The sequence below is a fragment of the Neoarius graeffei genome, chromosome 2 (genome assembly GCF_027579695.1).
Source record: "Neoarius graeffei isolate fNeoGra1 chromosome 2, fNeoGra1.pri, whole genome shotgun sequence".
NCBI classification, from domain to species: Eukaryota; Metazoa; Chordata; class Actinopteri; order Siluriformes; family Ariidae; genus Neoarius; species Neoarius graeffei.
In genome coordinates this window covers 55620733-55642570 of record NC_083570.1, presented here as the reverse complement: position 1 = coordinate 55642570, position 21838 = coordinate 55620733, and the positions used below count along the sequence as shown (strand labels likewise).

At 40.5% G+C, this 21838-nt stretch overlaps 1 protein-coding gene across 1 annotated transcript; it reads left to right on the top strand.

The window, feature by feature from the left end:
• Positions 1 to 4266: 4266 nt before the first annotated feature.
• On the top strand, positions 4267 to 21538 carry fads2 (fatty acid desaturase 2). Its single transcript, XM_060908386.1, has 13 exons — positions 4267 to 4344; positions 6801 to 7014; positions 7423 to 7533; positions 9467 to 9664; positions 12847 to 12948; positions 14419 to 14544; positions 16323 to 16383; positions 16511 to 16587; positions 16703 to 16800; positions 16926 to 17022; positions 20685 to 20764; positions 20881 to 21006; positions 21204 to 21538. Exons 2-13 carry the CDS (start codon positions 6805 to 6807, stop codon positions 21253 to 21255), a joined length of 1338 nt encoding a protein of 445 aa, XP_060764369.1. The 5' UTR covers positions 4267 to 4344; positions 6801 to 6804; the 3' UTR covers positions 21256 to 21538.
• Positions 21539 to 21838: the final 300 nt, after the last annotated feature.

The window sequence follows — 21838 nt, the reverse complement described above, 5'->3', positions numbered from 1 at the left end:
CACACAGATGAAAACCTGGAAGAGCATGGAGGCATACAACTTTTTATATGTGACTGAGTTAAAGATCTGGGGATCAGGACACTACAAGATAAATCCTATATCGTTTATGACCAGGGAAGGAGGAATTTCTGGGCTTTGTACATGTCTTTGTGATGGTTGCGCAGATGCTACAAGTTTTAGTATCGGGTGTAAACAAACCATAGTCGTTCGATTCTCAATCCTCCCTGCTCTTCTCTTCTCTGCTCTTAACCATGTATATCAAACCATGTATATCAACCCAACCACAGCAGCGCCCATCACAGTAGATGGCAAACCACTTGAGGGAGTAGATGAATTTACCTATCTGGGCAGTATTGTGAACTCAATAATACAGCCAGCAAAGATATCACTGCACGCCTTGGAAAGGCACAATGTGCTTTTGCTTCACTTCGTTCCATCTGGAAGTCTAAACAGTACAGTCTATGCACGAAGATCTGAATATATAACAGCAATGTCAAGTCAGTTTTGTTATATGGCTCAGAATGTTGGAGAGTGGTACAGAGTGACATGAGGAAGCTGGACATTTTTCACAATAGATGTTGGAGAAGGATTTGTGGTATCTTCTGGCCAGCAATAATATCTAACCAGGAGCTATACAAAAAGACCAGAAGCCACAGCGTGATTGATGAAATCAAACACCGACGCATGAGATGGCTTGGGCATGTCTTATGTATGGACCAACAGCGTATTCCCAAAGTTGCCCTAATGTGGACACCCCCTGGAAGGCGGAAGCCTGGAAGACCTAAGACCACTTGGAGAAGAACCATCACCTCTGAGCTATCCGAGTTAAATCTATCATGGGGCGAGGCACAACATCTTGCTAAAGACCGTCAAAAGTGGAGGCGCTTGTTATTGGCCTTATGCCACACTCGGGGCGAAGAGGATTAAGCAAGTAAGTTAAGTAAACTTTACTTGAGCTTATATTTCAACAGTGTTGGGGTAGTTACTCAAAAAAGCAATTAATTATCAGTTACTAGTTACTTCTTCAAATTGTAATAAGATTACTTTATTCATTACTCCTTTTGAAAAGTAACTTCACTACTTTTACATTTGAGATGGTCTCTTACTGTACAAATCCCCAAATTTACCATGTAAAAATGCAAGGACAAACATAAAAGCCCTTTTAATACTTTATTTTCAAAGCAACTGCCTTGGGCAAAGTATAAACACAATTAAAGGCATAGCTTAGCCTTTCATTAGAAAACAGTGCATAAAATATAAAAATAAAAAAATAAACATCATATGTATGCCACATGGTGAAAATGATATATCGAACCTATGAGATTCAAAAACAAGCCAGTCATTTGAAAGCATAAAGAACAGTGAGCAAAAGCCTGTTGTTACAAAGAAATGCCTCAAAATAAAATTCACAAATAAAACAGGATATAACGAAGGGTTGCCCAGATATATACAGAGTCAATCAGGTGGGTCTAAATATTCCAAGCTCTCAAAAGTCTTTTTAAGATCAGAGTCCATGTCAGCATAACATTTGTTCACCAGGATCAGTGAACAGGTGAGGCTCGGGCTAACTGCTGCCTCCACATTATGTTTTTCACCCTGGAAATGAATAGTGACAGGCATTAGCGAATATTTGTGAACATCCCCATGTGCACACCTCACCTTCACCAATTGTACATTTCTCAGTGCCCTGCACAGAATCAGGCTTTGATACATGGAGGTCTGATTATAACCAGAATTCACCAAAGCCTGATATGTACCCCCTTGAAAACACACAGAGATGCAATATGTTCTGGTTCAACCAGGGGAAGCCTGTGGCACCTTGGAAATGTGAATCAGAATCTCTGCTTCTTTGCAGAAATGCTGATGCCAGGAAATCCCAGTCTTCCTGCTGCACCGAAAGACCTGCCCAGGCTTTCTCCTGATTTTGGTGGGCACAGATGGGTCTACTTGTGGAAGGAGAGAGAGGGGGTTAGTGGCAGCATAGACACAGAAGGAGAAGGGGTTGAGGAGACACAGGGAGAGACACTGGTTCAGGGATTTTGGTGGAACTGGCCCCCGTTTCTGTGTGGTTGGGGTAGGGGAAGGTTGAAGAGAGAAAGAAAATGAGAAAGAGAAGCTGTGAGAGCGCCTGGTCCCGTAAATGCCACAAGATGGTCTTCTGCCAGCTGGATGGCTTCCTCCAGTGACACTGCACAGTGACACTGGATCCACATTGATGTGTTGCTCAGCAGTTGTGCAACAAACTGCTCCAGTGGCACTTGATTGACGATGTCCTTGGCGTCGCACTCACCAGGCAGCAACCACTGTTGACAGGCATCTCAGAGTTGTTGGACAAAAGCAAATGGGCTGCCAACTTCGCTGTATGCCAACACGTGGAACCACTAGTGTGTGGCTGAGCCGTTGCAGTGTAGCCCGCTTCAGGTCCAGGCACTCCAGCATGCTGGTGACAGGGAGCTGCTGAGCCACAAGCTGGGCTTTCCCCAAAAGGAGCGGCATTAAGCAGGCCACCCACTGTGAGGTTGACCACGAGCTTGCCTCTGCAGCATGCTCGAACAGCTGAATGAAGACTTCTGAGTCGTCCTGTGGCCCCATCTTGACCAGCTGGATGGGAACACTGGCCACAGGAGTGACCACTGGAGTATCTGCTGATTGGACCAGGCTCCAGATCACCAGAGCACCCGGAAGAAACCCACATGGACAGAGCATGCAAACTCCACACAGAAAGGCCCTCATCGGCCGCTGGGCTCGAACCCAGGACCTTCTTGCTGTGAGGTGACAGTGCTAACCACTACACCACCATGCCACCTCCACATAAAATAATTAAAAAAATTATTTCATCATTCATTCAGGCAGCATGGTGGTTCAAACCTGCCAGTTGACTGGCAGGTTCGAACTCAGATCCAGCTTACTCTGAGAAGATCCTAAATATTACATCAAAATAAAATATTGACTCTTTTGTATTGTTTCTACTTGTTTTACCATGCAGTCTTATTCCATTCATCCATCCATCCATTATCTGTAGCTGCTTATCCTGTTCTACAGGGTCGCAGGCAAGCTGGAGCCTATCCCAGCTGACTATGGGCGAGAGGCGGGGTACACCCTGGACAAGTCGCCAGGTCATCACAGGGCTGACACATAGAAACAAACAACCATTCACACTCACATTCACACCTACGCTCAATTTAAAGCCACCAATTAGCCTAACCTGCATGTCTTTGGACTGTGGGGGAAACCGGAGCACCCGGAGGAAACCCACGCAGATGGGAAGAACATGCAAACTCCACACAGAAAGGCCCTCGCCGGCCACTGGGTTCGAACCCAGGACCTTCTTGCTGTGAGGCAACAGTGCCAACATAGTGGCACGGTGGTGCCAGTCGACTGGCAGGTTCAAGCTCTGAGGAGATCCTAAATATTACATCAAAATAAAATATTGACTCTTTTGTATTGTTTCTACTTGTTTTACCACACGAAGTCTTATTCATCAATCCAAATATGATTATTTAAATAATAATAATAATAATAATAAACCAGGGGCGGCACGGTGGTGTAGTGGTTAGTGCTGTCGCCTCACAGCAAGAAGGTCCGGGTTCGAGCCCCGTGGCTGGCGAGGGCCTTTCTGTGTGGAGTTTGCATGTTCTCCCCGTGTCCGCGTGGGTTTCCTCCGGGTGCTCCGGTTTCCCCCACAGTCCAAAGACTGAAGGTTAGGTTAACTGGTGACTCTAAATTGAGCGTAGGTGTGAATGTGAGTGTGAATGGTTGTCTGTGTCTATGTGTCAGCCCTGTGATGACCTGGCGACTTGTCCAGGGTGTACCCCACCTTTCGCCCATAGTCAGCTGGGATAGACTCCAGCTTGCCTGCGACCCTGTAGAACAGGATAAAGCGGCTAGAGTTAATGAGATGAGAAGTACAGTTCTCTACAGGCTCTCCTCTGGTTATGATGTGTGCTCAGGCATCTTACTGTTTTAATAAAATATATGGTAAAAGAAAAAAAATCAGTAAATATAAATGTATTTAATTTAGGTGGATTCTAAATATTCTTAAAATGCGGATCAAAGGAAAATCCTGCTTCCCCTCCCTTCAGCCACCAAATGATACAAATCAAGCAAGCACAAAGCGCGCTGATTGGTCAGGAGGCTGCAGGGCGCGCGCGGGGATTGGAGCAGAGGGACTCGAACGATGTGTTTAGACCTCAGGAGAGGAGTGCACGGATGAGAGGGGCAACAAAAAAGCAGCGGCGCACCGGAAGACGACACACTTATAATACCCAACACATACACAGGGGACTGAGCAGAGCTCCATGCGTATCACCACTCCGTGCAAGCAAAGCAGTAACATCCTGAGGAGTGAGTACATCTCTCAATGCCTTTAATGCAAGCCGTGAGTCTTGTATTGTATTCTGTAATGTTTATGTTTTTGTACAAGAATATACAGGATACTTTTTTTTTTTAAATGTATTTATATAATGAACAAGACTGTATTACAACTAACCGCAACCAGCGGGTCTTTCTCTCCCTCTGACAGATGCATTACTCTGTACTGCATGAAATAACGGTTTTGCTGAGAAACCTGTAACTATGATTTTGCGTTTACTTATATGAGTAGACTACATTACAGCATGCCCAGACAGTGCGATATAACAGTCATCAGTTGATAAAAAAAAATGTGATTGGTTTCCTTATAAAATGCATAAATATTAGTAATACAAATACATGATTTTAAATAATGTAAAACCAGGAGTTGAAGAAAAGCAGGAGTGGTTGTTGTTTCTTTCAATCTTTCCAGCAATCCTGACCAGCAGTTTCATTATGCTCTTTGTTTATATGTGTGGTGGTGTATGCTGAAAAATGAGGAAATGGTATCATTTAAAATTGCATTTGTTATAAAAATATTTTCTAATTTTACACACACACACACACACACACACACAGCAGCACGGTGGTGTAGTGATTAGCACTGTCGCTTCAACAGCAAGAAGGTCATGGGTTTGAGGCGAGCCCAGCGGCCGGCGAGGGCCTTTCTGTGTGGAGTTTGCATGTTCTCCCCGTGTCCGCGTGGTGCTCCGGTTTCCCCCACAGTCCAAAGACATGCAGGTTAGGTTAATTGGTGGCTCTAAACTGACCGTAGGTGTGAATGTGAGTGTGAATGGTTGTTTGTCTCTGTGTGTCGACCCTGCGATAACCTGGCGACTTGTCCAGGGTGTACCCTGCCTCTCGCCCATAGTCAGCTGGGATAGGCTCCAGCTTGCCTGCAACCCTGTAGAACAGGATAAGCAGCAACAGATAATGGATGGATGGATGGATGGATACACACACACATATTATACTGAAGGAGTCAGGTTTGTTTTCTTGGCAGTTTTCAAGCCAGGTGTTGTGTGTATTCAAACATTGAAATGAAAAGGCTTAGAACCAGGTCGGATTTTATTACACTGGGTTTAGCTTGAATCAGGTGCCTTAAATAGCCACACACCAACTGTAATCTATCTATCTATCTATCTATCTATCTATCTATCTATCTATCTATCTATCTATCTATCTACAGTGCCCTCCATGATTATTTGCGCCCCTTGTACTTGTAAACATGAATACAAAGGGTTAGGAAAAAATCCACCTTTTGGTAAAGTCACTCCATCTCACACTGAAAAATGAGAAAAATCCAACCTTTAATTGAAATAAATTTATTCAGAGAAAGACATTCCTCATCAAGAAATACTTGTTAAAAACAAACACGTGCCATTATTACTGGCACTCCTGCATTTAATACTATGTACAACCTCCATCTGCCAGTAAAACAGCACTGAGTCTCCTATAACAGTTTATAAGGTTGGAGATACAGAGCAGGGCATCTGAGGCCGTTCCTCTTTACACAATCTCTCCAAATCATCCAGGGTCCTCAGCCTTCTCTTGTGCTTGCTCCTCTTCAGCTCACCCCACAGGTTTTCAGTGGAGTTCAAGTCAGGGGACTGAGATGGCCTGGGCAGAAGCTTCATTCTGTGGTCAGCGAACCATTTGTGTGTTGATTTGAACATATGCTTCAGATCATTGTCCTGCTGGAAGATCCATTGACGACCCAGTTTTAGTTTCCTGGAGAGGCAGCCAGATTTTGATTTAAAATGTCCTGGTATTTCATGGAGTCCATGATGCCGTGGACCTGAGCAAGGTTTCCAGGACCTTTGGAGGAAAAACAGCCACAAAACATCACATAACTTCCACCATATTTTACAGTTGGGATTGGGTTCTTTTCATTATAGCCATCCTTCTTTTTATGTAAATCCACCTTGAGCGTTTATTGCCAAAAAGCTCCATTTTTGTTATATCATACCAGAGAACATGGTTCCAGTCAAAGTTATAGTAGCTTTTTGCAAACTTCAGGTGCTTACATTTGTAGTTAACTGACAGAAAAGGCTTTTTCCTGGCATACCTTCCAAATAATCTGTTGGCATGGAGGTGGCATCTGATGGTGGTTTTGGAGACTTGAAAACCCTCAGATTTTACTTTTTCTTGTAATTTTTTGGGGGATTTTTTTTTTTTTTTGCCTCTCTTACCTTCCTCCTCACTGTACATGGGGGCAAAATAAACTTGGGTCCTCTTCCAGGCCAGTTTGTAACATTTCCAGTTGGTGTCCTTTTTTTTTAATTGCCCTAACGGAAAAAATGGGCATTTTCAGGCAAGTATCTATCTATCTGTCTATCTGTCTGTCTGTCTGTCTATCTATCTGTTTGTTTGTTTGTTTGAGGGGATGGTGCCTAAGGTCAGTGCCTTTGCACTTTCCTGACTGAGCAATGTTGACTGATTGCTAACAGAGAGATGGGAGGTGGAGGACACCAGGGTGAGCAGCTGGGGTCAGCAGAGAGCAGTTCATGTGCACAGTACACCTGGGAGGAAGTGCAGAAGCACAACTGTAGGGGTGATCAGTGGCTGGTGATCGAGAGAAAAGTATACAATGTGACTGAGTGGATAAAAAGACATCCTGGAGGACGCAGAATTCTTGGGCACTATGCTGGAGAAGATGCAACGGTAACTAGACACCCCATCAGATATTCTTCCGGAATATGCTTTAAATAACCATGGTCTGACTCTTTGAGGGCCCACGTCACACAGCAAAATCCTCATTGTTAGGGTTTTGTTCTTGCATGTAGGCCATTAAAACACATTTTTCGAAATCATTGTAAAGGCTCTTCACTACAACAAGTTCATGCTCTATGAAATGGTCAGACATTTGTTTGGCTCATGCTTTAGATTAGCAATTTAATCTAACATTTTAACTATTAACAATTAAGACCATTCATTTTTGTTGTATGTAGGCCATATAAACTCATTTTATTAACTCACTGGAGATAATGATAGGCACACAGTAGTATTTAGCAAAAAGATAAATATTGTTACACTTTGTGGACACCTGAATGAAAGTGCAACTTTGTGCAGGACGCCTTTACAGCCTTCCATCCGGATCAGCGTTTCGTGCGGAAGTTCCTGAAGCCTCTGCTGCTGGGAGAGTTGGTGCCCTCAGAGCCCAGTCAAGACCACGGCAAAAATGTATGGCTGCAGCTACACACCACACAAATATGTTTCCGTTACCAACATTATCTGGAAATGGGAACCTTGCTTTTTGTGCTTAATGACATCTGGTATCCATTTGTTTCAAATCAGTTTATATTTGACAGTTCAATTGGGATGGCCCGACATGATGCAAAGTGCTAGCAATAATTGCCACCGATCATTTTAATAAGGCTGATAAAAATAATAACTCTATATGGCCAGAAGTATGTGGACACCTGACCATCACATTGGGAAATACTAAATGAGGAATTTAGTTGTTTGTCTAAAGCTGAAAGATTGGCTGTGGGATACAAACGCGTTAGAGGGAATTTGTATCTGGTCTGCTTGTTGGCATGAACATAATGAAGGCAGCCCTTACAAAAAAGAAGTTTATTCAAGTGTGCTTCTAGTATACTTCATTTAAGCTAAAAATAAGAGAGTATGCTTTCAGTTTACTTTTTATTTACTTATCAGAGATATACTTAATAAAGTTATACATAAGTATACTTGGCTTATACTGAAAAGTATAGAAAAGCCTAAGTATATTAAGCTTATACTTAAACTTTTGATCAAGATATACTTAACAAGTGTAATAAAGTATTAAAATATTTGTGCCTTATATTTAAGTGTACTTGTCCTGTACTTGTGCTTCAGCATTGTTGACTCTTAGGTACTGTATGTCTGTGGTTCCATATAAGTTATTTATTTATTTATTTTTAATTTCTCCTAAGTGGGATAATTAAATCTTTTTATTTATTCCTTTTTCTTTGAGAGCTTGGATGTCAATTTCAGTTGTCATTGCCATGTTTTTATACTTTGGCATTTAATACAGTGTTGCTTTAAATTTTGATTTTTAAAGAAAATGAATATGTTCTTAATCCTGAATGTCTGTTGTTATTTTGTGAATTCTTACCTTTATAACTTCATTGTAACTTAAGGTACAAAACACTTAAGTTGTCTATTGGTAGTGTGCATGAGGTAAGGGTTAGGGCTAGAAAACTAATAGTATGCGTAGAAGGGTAATTGCAGTATACTTCAAAACTAAAAAGTGGACTAGAAGTGTGTAACCAGTAACCAATAGTATATTTCCAGTATACTATAAAGTATACTTTAGTAAACTCAAAAGTGGACTAGAAGTATAAAACAAGTAAACTCATAGTATATTTCCAGTGAAGTATGCTTCTGTAAACTAAAGAGTGGACTACAAGTATAGAACTAGTAAACTATTAGTATTTAAGTTCACTTGTGGTCTACTTGCAGTACAAAAAAAAAAAAATACTAGTTGTATACTCAAAGTTTACTTCTCTTAGACTTAAACTATACTTTTTATAAACTAAAAGTGGGCCAATTTAGTCCCAAAAAGTATTAGATTAGTTCAGGAAATATACTTTAACTTTACTTAAGTATACTTAATAAAATGAACTTGAAATATACTTCTTTTTTTTTTATAAGGGAGTGATTGTGGCGGTGTAAGGTGAGGTTTTTCTTTGGGTTGAATCTTGGCCAGTGATTGGCTGTTAAGGTTTCAAATGCATGGGACAATGGCAGAGGTTACTTTGGGCCCAAATAATGCCTCTGTATCTACTGCCACCTGTTGCTTCTTAGTGGCACTGCATTTTGCCCCAGTTTGTCTAACTGGGGGTCGTTGCAATGTTACATTCTTGTATGCCATTGCAGTGTAAGATTAACCAACAGTTCTTCACATAAATGAAACAGGTTACAATGAGATTTTACTTAAATATAACTGTATTTAATGATTTCCATTGTTTGCTTTTCCATTGTTTGATTTCTTAGATATGGACACAAATGTACTTTCTTTCATACTGGACCACCATGAAGATATAACATAAAGAATATATAAATAAGGCTGTATTTATCATTTTTCATTCCTCAATTCATGTTGCTGTGGGTCTTGTCTCATCTGTCTCAGGCTGCTTTAATGGAAGATTTCCGGACCTTGCGTAAGCAGTTGGAGGCACAGGGCTTGTTCCGTACCAGTCTGCTATTTTTTATCCTACATCTTGGCCACATTCTGCTCTTGGAGGCTCTGTCTTTAGCACTCCTTTGGACATTTGGAAATGGCTGGATTATTACAATTCTAATATCTGTCATATTGGCCACTTCACAGGTAGGATGGCTTCAATTTTAACAGTCACCAGGATGGCACTTTTAGTAAACATGTTCTAGTACATACTAGGGGAAAACTGGGAATGGCTGTAACCTTTTTTTTTTTTTTTTTTTTTTACATTTCTGTTTACCTCAGAGTCTTTTAAGCTAAAGCATTTGAAACGTGATATAAAGTAGCTGCATGTGTTTGCACTCGTTGGACGTCACTCTGGATAAGAGTGTCTGATAAATGCCTTGTAATGTGATGCAATTAAATGTTCTAGATGTTATCTCTGTATCACAAACAGACAATAAGGGGTAATGTATGCAATGAGTTAGGTGTAACATAGCCCAGGATCAATAATACAATTTTAATACAGTTTTAATTTTGTACTTTAATTATGCCAAAAAATTTAAGTATGGGTCACAACAGACATTATACGTTGAACTTTGAATTTTTTCAATTTGAGTGGTAGGGTGTAACATTGTCTCAAATGTTATTGCAAATGACCCAGATTGTGGTAGCATACCTCGCAGCTAAATGCAGCAACACTGGTGCTTATGTTATCTATACCGCTCCTCCATCAGGGTCGTGAGGGAAGTTGGAGCCAATTCCAGCTGACAAGAGGTGGGGTACACCCTGGGCATAGCAGCACTAACAGAGGGATGAACCTGTGTTAAAAATATGGGCAATTTAGAGTAGCCAGTTGACCTCTGGGAGGAAACCATAGCAAACTCCACTATGTTCGCACAGTTTCCCACACGGACCACTGTGTCACCCCATAGTTTGCTATGTAACAGGTTGTTCTTCACATTTGTATGAAACATTTAGCTAACACAGAGACAAACAACCACTCACACCCACATACAAACCTATGGGCAATTTCTGGTAGCCTAATCTGCATGTCTTTGGACTGTGGGAGGAAACCCACACCAGAACAGTGAGAACATGCAAACTCCACATACAAAGGCCCCCGTCAGCCATGAGGTTCAAACCCAGAATCTTCTTGCTGTGAGGTGACAGTGCTAACTACTGCACCACTGTGCTGCCTGCTTACAACTTGCATGAAAGAGGCAATGTTATCACAAAAGTAACTGAATTTAAAAAATTACTTTGTTACCTCAAAAAAAAAAAAAAAATTGGGGGTCATTTCACTAAAAATCTGGCTATTTTTGTTATAGAGTGCTGCTTCCTCACATGTGCAATAAGGACTTGAGTGAGCATGTGTGGAGTTTGTTCCTGATTGGACAAATTAAAAGTCTTACAACTATACCCTGTTACAGTGGTGCTTGAAAGTTTGTGAACCCTTTAGAATTTTCTATATTTCTGCATAAATATGACCTAAAACATCATCAGATTTTCACACAAGTCCTAAAAGTAGATAAAGAGAACCCAGTTAAACAAATAAGACAAAAATATTATACTTGGTCATTTATTTATTGAGGAAAATGATGCAATATTAAATATCTGTGAGTGGTAAAAGTATGTGAACCTTTGCTTTCAGTATCTGGTGTGACCCCCTTGTGCAGCAATAACTGCAACTAAACGTTTCCGGTAACTGTTGATCAGTCCTGCACACCGGCTTGGAGGAATTTTAGCCCATTCCTCCATATAGAACAGCTTCAACTCTGGGATGTTGGTGGGTTTCCTCACATGAACTGCTTGCTTCAGGTCCTTCCACAACATTTCGATTGGATTAAGGTCAGGACTTTGACTTGGCCATTCCAAAACATTAACTGTATTCTTCTTTAACCGTTCTTTGGTAGAACGACTTTTGTGCTTAGGGTCGTTGTCTTGCTGGATGACCCACCTTCTCTTGAGATTCAGTTCATAGACAGATGTCCTGACATTTTCCTTTAGAATTTGCTGGTATAATTCAGAATTCATTGTTCCATCAATGATGGCAAGCCGTCCTGGCCCAGATGCAGCAAAACAGGCCCAAACCATGATACTACCACCACCATGTTTCACAGATGGGATAAGGTTCTTATGCTGGAATGCAATGTTTTCCTTTCTCCAAACATAACACTTCTCATTTAAACCAAAAAGTTCTATTTTGGTCTCATCCATCTACAAAACATTTTTCCAATAGCCTTCTGGCTTGTCCACGTGATCTTTAGCAAACTGCAGACGAGCAGCAATGTTCTTTTTGGAGAGCAGTGGTTTTCTCCTTGCGACCCTGCCATGCACACTATTGTTGTTCAGTGTTCTCCTGATGGTGGACTCATAAATATTAACATTAGCCAATGTGAGAGAGGCCTTCAGTTGCTTAGAAGTTACCCTGGGGTCCTTTGTGACCTTGCCGACTATTACACGCCTTGCTCTTGGAGTGATCTTTGTTGGGTGACCACTCCTGGGGAGGGTAACAATGGTCTTGAATTTCCTTAATTTGTACACAATCTGTCTGACTGTGGATTGGTGGAGTCCAAACTCTTTAGAGATGGTTCTGTAACCTTTTCCAGCCCCATGAGCATCAATAACTCTTTTTCTGAGGTCCTCAGAAATCTCCTTTGTTCGTGCCATGATACACTTCCACAAACACATGTTGTGAAGATCAGACTTTGATAGATCCCTGTTCTTTAAATAAAACAGGGTGCCCACTCACACCTGATTGTCATCCCATTGATTGAAAACACCTGACTCTAATTTCACCTTCACATTAACTGCTAATCCTAGAGGTTCACATACTTTTGCCACTCACAGATATGTAATATTGGATCATTTTCCTCAATAAATAAATGACCAAGTATAATATTTTTGTCTCATTTGTTTAACTGGGTTCTCTTTATCTACTTTTAGGACTTGTGTGAAAATCTGATGATGTTTTAGGTCATATTTATGCAGAAATATAGAAAATTCTAAAGTGTTCACAAACTTTCAAGCACTACTGTACAACATCCTGGTCCCAAAAATTTAACCAAAGTATAGTGTGTTTGTGTATAATAATGATGTCAGTCAAAAAGCACCAAAACATCTTAATCTTTAAAACAGGGAATAGGCAACACATACATACATCTGGAGAAAAATGAACAAAATCATTAATAAAATGTAATTTGTCCAAAACCCTAGTTGGGAGCTGTCATTTGATAGAGTGTGGCTGACTAGTGGAAGAGAATTGGCAGGTGACCAAATTGGGTATAAAATATGAGAGAGTGGTATTGAGACCAAATGTTGATGTGTGCTTTCTCTCCTTTGCCATGCAGGCTCAGGCTGGCTGGCTTCAGCATGACTTTGGCCACCTATCAGTCTTTAAAAATTCTACCTGGGATCATCTTGTGCACAAATTTGTCATTGGACACCTGAAGGTACCAGATCAAGATGTATACACCTACTATGTACCATAGATATACACCAATGATTCAAACCCTTATCACTATCTCCCTAATATCCCGTCAGTCCTGCCAAAACAACTCTGACTTGCCTAGGCATGGACTGAGAAAGACCTCTGAATGTGCCCTGTGGTACCTGGCATCAAGACATTAGTAGCAGATCCTTTAAAGGAGAACTGAAGGCAAATTTTTTTATTATCAAAATTCTATTTACCTCATTTTATTAAATATAGGAATGCATTTTGATAGCTATTTTGTCACTGCTATAGCAAGTTATGAGTGTTTGAAATATATTATGTAATATATCAGTCCATATGTCAAAGCAATTGCTGTAAACGAGATTCGTTGAGACCTGTGCGAGACATCGTAGGACAGAAGTAAAACGTACAGCAGAAATCAGTGACCAACATCTGCCAACGTTGTCAAAAGACGCGCGCGCCCTCCTTCGAATGCTGATGTAATCAAGCCGGAAGTTTTGTTTGTTTTGATAGCAATCAGGAAAGTTTGAAAAAGAGTAGGCAGTAATCGTCATTTAAACTCGTTTTTGTGCAATATTTAGTTTGGAAAACAGTTTTCAAAATGGCGGCACTGACACCTGGCTGACACTTTACGTTTCGAAGTCTCGCACAAGTCTCGTGAAGATCGCGCGGATAAGCGACGCCTGCCGTGGACCAAACGAACTAAATTCAACATGGCTAAAAACCGAATAGGCCAATAAGTTTAATATTTAATTGCAATTAGTTGCCAATACAAGTCACGATATAAGGTTACTAAAACTGAAAACGTAATTTAATAACACTTTAATTAAGAAATAAAACAAGTTTAAAAATTACTTCAGTTCCTCTTTAAGTCCGATAAGTTGCGGTGGTGGAGCTGCATGGAACAGACTCCTTGTATTTATTTGTAGGCGCTTTCAGCAGCAGACAGTCACACAGACAGACAAATAGTGTTGTGACACATTCCTTCCATAACTATCATTAAATATTTCTGTGACTTGACAAGACATCCCTTGCCACCCTTGTGCATTGATGAGACTTGGATGCCCAACATCCTGTTGCAAGTTCCTGGTTTGTCCCCCCTCGGACCACTGTCAGTAGGCTCTCACCACTGCTGACAGGGAGAACCACACAAGCCTTGTCATTTTGAAGATACTCCAGCCTAGTCTTCCTGCCCGAACAATTTAGCCTCTGTCAGAGTTGCTCAGATGTTCATGCCTGCCCATTGCTCCAACCTCCAATGTTTCGAATACGAGATCTGACCATGCACCTTGATATGCTCTGGTGTTATGAGATAACCCATGTTATTCACTACATCTGTACATGGTCACAATGCTTTGACTCACTGCTGTATATTAAAACATACATGTCTAAAACATTAAAGATGTATGAATTTCCCCAGCAGTGTTCCAAATTGTGTGTGCCTGTATGTATGTTTGTAAATATATAGGGGGCATCTGCAAATTGGTGGAACCATCGCCACTTTCAGCACCATGCTAAGCCCAATGTGCTCAGTAAGGACCCTGACGTTAACATGATTAACATCCTGGTCCTGGGAAACATTCTGCCTGTTGAGGTAAACTAAATTAGTTCTTTGTTCTTATCAGGGACAGATACGTCTGTACAGTAATTAGTGTCTTGCAAAAGTGTTCATCCCCCTTGGCGTTTGTCTTGTTTTGTCACATTACAAGCTGGAATTAAAATGGATTTTTGGAGGGATAGCACCATTTGATTTACACAACATGCCTACCACTTTAAAGGTGAAAATTGTTGTTTTATTGTGACACAAACAATAATTAAGATGAAAAAAAAACCCATAAATCTGGAGTGTGCATAGGTATGCACCCCCTTTCGTATGAAACCCCAAAATAAGAGCTGGTCCAACCAATTCATTTCACGTCACATAATTAGTTGATTAAGATCCACCTGTGTGCAATCAAAGGGTCACATGATCTGTCACATGATGTCTGGAGAAATCAACCTGTTCTGGAAGGACCCTGACTCTGCAACACTACTAAGCAAGCAACATGAAAACCAAGGAGCACTACAAACAGGTCAGAGACAAAGTTGTGGAGAAATATGGATCAGGGTTGGGTTAAAAAAAAAATCTTAAACTTTGAATATCCCAGGGAGCACCATTAAATCCATTATAGCAAAATGGAAAGAATATGGCACCACTACAAACCTGACAAGACAAGGTCACCCACCAAAACTCACAGACCGGGCAAGGAGGGCATTAATCAGAGATGCAACAAAGACACCAAAGATAACACTGAAGGAGCTGCAAAGATCCACAGCGGAGATGGGAGTATCTGTCCAAAGGATCACTTTAAGCCATACACTCCACAAAGTGGGGCTTTATGGAAGAGTGGCCAGAAAAAATCATTGCTTAAGAAAACATGTTTGGAGTTTGCCCAACAGCATGTGGCAGACTCCCCAAACACATGGAAGAAGATTTTCTGGTCAAATGAGACTAAAATTGATCTTTTTGGCCATCATGGGAAATGCCATGTGTGGTGCAAACCCAACACCCTGAGAACACCATTCCTACAGTGAAGCATGATGGTGGCAGCGTCATGCTGTGGGATATTTTTCATCTGCAGGGACACAAAAGCTGGTCAGGACTGAAGGAAATATGGACGGCACTAAATACAGGGCAATTCTGGAGGAAAACCTGTTTGAGTCGGCCAGAGGTTTGAGACTGGGATGGAGGTTCATGTTCCAGCAGGACAATGACCCTAAACATATTGCTAAAGCTACACTGGAGTGGTTTAAAGGGAAACATTTATATGTTTTGGAATGGCCTAATCAAAGCCCAGACCTCAATCCAACTGAGAATCTGTGGCATAACTTGAAGATTGCTGTACACCAACGCAACCCGTCTAACTTGAAGGAGTTGGAGCAGTTTAGTCTTGAGGAATGGGCAAAAATCCCAGTGGCTAGATGTGCTAAGCTAATAGAGACATACCCCAAGAGACTTGCAGCTGTAATTGCAGCAAAAGGTGGCTCTACAAAGTATTGACTTTTGGGGGTGTGAATACCTATGCACACTCCAGATTTGCGTTTTTTCATCTTAATTATTTTTTGTATAACAAAAAAAAACAACAATTTTCACCTTTAAAGTTGTATGCATGTTGTGTAAATCAAATGGTGCTAACCCCCCCAAAATCCATTTTAATTCCAGCTTGTAATGCGATAAAACAGGACAAACACCAAAGGGGATGGATGAATACTTTTGCAAGACACTGTAATTAGCCTTCACACCTTCACAGGTTTCACAGATATTACACTGCATATTTCATTTTTTAAAATTTTCTGTTTGTCGTAACTTCTTCCCATCCTCCTTTGTCACAGTATGGGATTAAAAAGTTGAAGCACCTGCCCTATAATCATCAGCACCAGTACTTCTTTTTGAGTATGCCATTCACTGTTATTTTGTTTAGACCAGTACAAATGCATACATTGTTCAGAATAATGCAGTAGCTTTATGTTTAACATTTAAAGCACCCTGTTAACACACCTTGCTACTCTCTCTTATCCAGTTGGCCCACCCCTGCTCATACCAGTATACTTTAACGTGCACATTTTGCAAACTATGTATTCGCAAAGGGATTGGGTGGTAAGTTGTCAAGACATTGTCTTTTATTATGCATTATACAATTAACATTATGTAAAACTACCTCCTGCTTTTATTAGATACCTACTTTTAATATTATTTTTCTATTTCTGTTGAGGATTTTGCATGGTATTTGTCTTACTATGCACGATATCTCATGTGGTATGTTCCCTATTATGGAATTCTGGGTTCTTTAGTGCTTCTGACATTTGTCAGGTAAGACTTCATCAGTCTTCTACTTAGCCGTTATTTTAGACAACATGTTAGTATTTAGTTTATCACAGTCCTACACATGACATGAAAAAATGCATTGTACTTTCTGTTACTGGTGTGATCTCCAGGTTTCTTGAGAGTCACTGGTTTGTGTGGGTGACCCAGATGAATCACATTCCCATGGATATTGACTATGAAAAACATGATGACTGGCTCAGCATGCAGGTACATTGTAGGCTCTTATCTAGGATCACTTGCTCTTAATCAATGGGCATCTCAAGCTTTTGTAGAACTGTGCTTTGTGCACAATAATACTCAAACACCTGAAACTAGAATAACCCCACACATGTGAATCAATTTAATATAGTCAACCTGGAACTACATGTCATGAAAACAAGCAAATGATTTTCATCTCTCATTATCTCTAGCCGCTTTATCCTGTTCTACAGGGTCGCAGGCAAGCTGGAGCCCATCCCAGCTGACTACGGGCGAAAGGCGGGGTACACCCTGGACAAGTCGCCAGGTCATCACAGGGCTGACACATAGACACAGACAACCATTCACACCCCCATTCACACCTACGGTCAATTTAGAGTCACCAGTTAACCTAACCTGCATGTCTTTGGACTGTGGGGGAAACCGGAGCACCCGGAGGAAACCCACGCGGACACGGGGAGAACATGCAAACTCCGCACAGAAAGGCCCTCGCCGGCCACGGGGCTCGAACCTGGACCCTCTTGCTGTGAGGCGACAGCGCTAACCACTACACCACCGTGCCGCCCGCAAATGATTTTGTGTTTGTGTTTTTGTACAACCCCGATTCCAAAAAAGTTGGGACAAAGTACAAATTGTAAATTAAAATGGAATGTAATAATTTACAAATCTCAAAAACTGATATTGTATTCACAATAGAACATAGACAACATATCAAATGTCGAAAGTGAGACATTTTAAAATTTCATGCCAAATATTGGCTCATTTGAAATTTCATGACAGCAACACATCTCAAAAAAGTTGGGACAGGGGCAATAAGAGGCTGGAAAAGTTAAAGGTACAAAAAAGGAACAGCTGGAGGACCAAATTGCAACTCATTAGGTCAACTGGCAATAGGTCATTAACATGACTGAGTATAAAAAGAGCATCTTGGAGTGGCAGCGGCTCTCAGAAGTAAAGATGGGAAGAGGATCACCAATCCCCCTAATTCTGCGCCGACAAATAGTGGAGCAATATCAGAAAGGAGTTCGACAGTGTAAAATTGCAAAGAGTTTGAACATATCATCATCTACAGTGCATAATATCATCAAAAGATTTAGAGAATCTGGAAGAATCTCTGTGCGTAAGGGTCAAGGCCGGAAAACCATACTGGGTGCCCGTGATCTTCGGGCCCTTAGACGGCACTGCATCACATACCGTACAGGCATGCTTCTGTATTGGAAATCACAAAATGGGCTCAGGAATATTTCCAGAGAACATTATCTGTGAACACAATTCACCGTGCCATCCGCCGTTGCCAACTAAAACTCTATAGTTCAAAGAAGAAGCCGTATCTAAACATGATCCAGAAGCGCAGATGTCTTCTCTGGGCCAAGGCTCATTTAAAATGGACTGTGGCAAAGTGGAAAACTGTTCTGTGGTCAGACGAATCAAAATTTGAAGTTCTTTATGGAAATCAGGGACGCCGTGTCATTCGGACTAAAGAGGAGAAGGACGACCCAAGTTGTTATCAGCGCTCAGTTCAGAAGCCTGCATCTCTGATGGTATGGGGTTGCATTAGTGCATGTGGCATGGGCAGCTTACACATCTGGAAAGACACCATCAATGCTGAAAGGTATATCCAGGTTCTAGAGCAACATATGCTCCCATCCAGACGACGTCTCTTTCAGGGAAGACCTTGCATTTTCCAACATGACAATGCCAAACCACATACTGCATCAATTACAGCATCATGGCTGCGTAGAAGAAGGGTCCGGGTACTGAACTGGCCAGCCTGCAGTCCAGATCTTTCACCCATAGAAAACATTTGGCGCATCATAACACGGAAGATACGACAAAAAAGACCTAAGACAGTTGAGCAACTAGAATCCTACATTAGACAAGAATGGGTGAACATTCCTATCCCTAAACTTGAGCAACTTGTCTCCTCAGTCCCCAGACGTTTACAGACTGTTGTAAAGAGAAAAGGGGATGTCTCACAGTGGTAAACATGGCCTTGTCCCAACTTTTTTGAGATGTGTTGTTGTCATGAAATTTAAAATCACCTTTTTCTTTTTAAAAGATACATTTTCTCAGTTTAAGCATTTGATATGTCATCTATGTTCTATTCTGAATAAAATATGGAATTTTGAAACTTCCACATCATTGCATTCCACTTTTATTTACAATTTGTACTTTGTCCCAACTTTTTTGGAATTGGGGTTGTATGTACAAACCCAATTTCCAGAAAAGTTGGGATATTTTCCAAAATGCAATAAAAACAAAAATCAGTGATTTGTTAATTCATGTGAACCTTTTATTTAAGTGACAAAAGTACAAAGAAAAGATTTTCAGTAGTTTTACTGACAAATGTATTTTGTAAATATAAACAAAGTTAGAATTTCATGCCTGCAACACACTCAAAAAAAAAAAGTTGGGACAGAGGCAAAATAAGACTGAAAAGTTCATAGGATATTCAAGTAACACCATTTTGGAAGATTCCACAATAAGCAGGTTAATTGGTAACATGACTGTGTATAAAAGGAGCATGCACCAAAGACTCAGTCTTTGCAAGCAAGGATGGGTTGTGGCTCACTCCTTTGTGCAAAATTTCATGAGCGAATTGTACATAATATTGTGAAAAGATTCAGGGAATTTGGAGACATCTCAGTGCATAAAGGGCAAGGTCGGAAACCACTGTTGAATATGTGTGACCTTCAAGCCCTCAGGCAGCACTGCTTGAGAAACTGTCATGCTAATGTCACAAATATAGCCACATGGGCTTGGGAGTACTTTGGAAAACCATTGTCACTTAACACAGTCCGCCACTGCATCCAGAAATGCAACCTGAAACTGATTACACAAAGAGGAAGCCATTCATCAATTCTATGCAGAAACGCCGCTGATTTGTCTGGGCCCGAACTGATCTCAGATGGACCGAAGCAAGTTAATATAGTCAACTTATAATCAACTTGTAACTACATGTCATAAAAACAAGCAAAGAATTTTGTGTTTATATACACACATACACAGATATATAATGAGCCCAGTGTCGTCTTCTGCTGTTGCATGCTGAGATGCTTTTCTGTTCACCATGGTTGTCAAGAGTTGCTATGAGTTCCTATATCCTACCTGGCAGCTCGAACCAGTATGGCCATTTCCCTCTGACCTCTCTTATCAATGAGGTGTTTCCACCCACAGAACTGTCGCTCACTCAGTGTTTTTTTTTTTTTTTTATAGAGTACCAGTTAAAAGTTTGGACACACCTTCTAATTCCATATATGTTCCATATGTTATTTCATAGTGTTGATGTCTTCAGTATTGTTCTACAATGTAGAAATAAGTCAAAATACAGAAAGACCTATGGAAGAGTAGGTGTGTCCAAACTTTGACTGGTACTGTTCAATATGTATGGATCATATTTGCCATCGACAATGCATATGAATTTTTGGTTGTGAAACTTGTGAAATCTTTCTACTCTGATTCCATTTAAAACCATAAATTCCAGAAAGAAGTGTATAGGATCCTTTTTGCAAGTTCTTTTATTGTTGACACTCCTGTAAATAAGACATTCTTTATTTAGGTACATACAGTATGTGTACTAAGGAAGTATGTTGAAGCACAGCAAATTACTAAATCAGTACATGATTTTTTTCTTTAGGATTTAATATGTGCTTTTGTGGCTTTTTGTTTAGTTGAAAGCTACTTGTAATGTTGAGCATTCGCCGTTCAATGATTGGTTCAGTGGCCATCTCAACTTCCAGATTGAGCACCAGTAAGTAGACTACCATTGTTTTTTGAGTATATGTTCATAAGTGCATGAATATTAGGAGCATATTTTGTGTATGGCACTCTTATATGATATCTGTTCTTTTTTTTATCCTCCACCAGTCTCTTCCCAACGATGCCTCGCCATAACTATAGCCGTGCGGCTCCTCAAGTACGAGAACTTTGTGAGAAGTATGGAATTCACTATCAGGTCAAAGGCCTGTGGGAATCCTGGTGCGACATTGTCAGGTAGTTAATTTAGCACTGCATTTTATTTTTAAATGCATACTGATTTAATGCATACTAAAATATTCCAAAGTTTCTGAGGAAACGAAAAGTAATGGAATTTAGTTTCACATTGTTTGATATTATATGAAATCAGATACATGTTTTGCACTTCAAGTCCATCTACAGTAATGCTGACATTTTATTCATGTTCCCTTCAGCTCTTTGAAAACGTCTGGCGAGCTGTGGCTAGATGCCTACCTCCACAAATAATCATCATCTCTGCTGTGTTTCCTTCAACGATTGTTTATAATCATGCCTACAGTGTAATAATGAATCAACAATATTGACATGGGATTTTAATTCAGTGACAGGAGTATCCCTCGTAAACTTTGTTTTGTTCTTTAATTCACACTTTAATCTTCTCATTATCTATTGTCCTATATGCTGGAACTGATGTGCTTTACTTGTAAGTGAATTGGGACCACAGACATCTCCTGGATAAAAATAGCATTTATCTTTCCATACTGATGGTAACATTAGAGACAAATTAAATCAAATTATAGTGCTGGATTTCAAAATTCTACAAGAGTGTTCTCGGAAAAGAAAGCACATGGTTAAAATACAGTTATGAAGATAGATTATGATATAAATAAGGAGCTCACACAACTAAGATATCGATCTCCGAAAGTCAGTTTCTATGCAGAATTCCCCCATCATTGATGATTTCATAAATGCCACCACTGAAAATATTTTAACCAATCAGAAAATCTCATCTCATTAACTCTAGCCGCTTTATCCTGTTCTACAGGGTCGCAGGCAAGCTGGAGCCTATCCCAGCTGACTACGGGTGAAA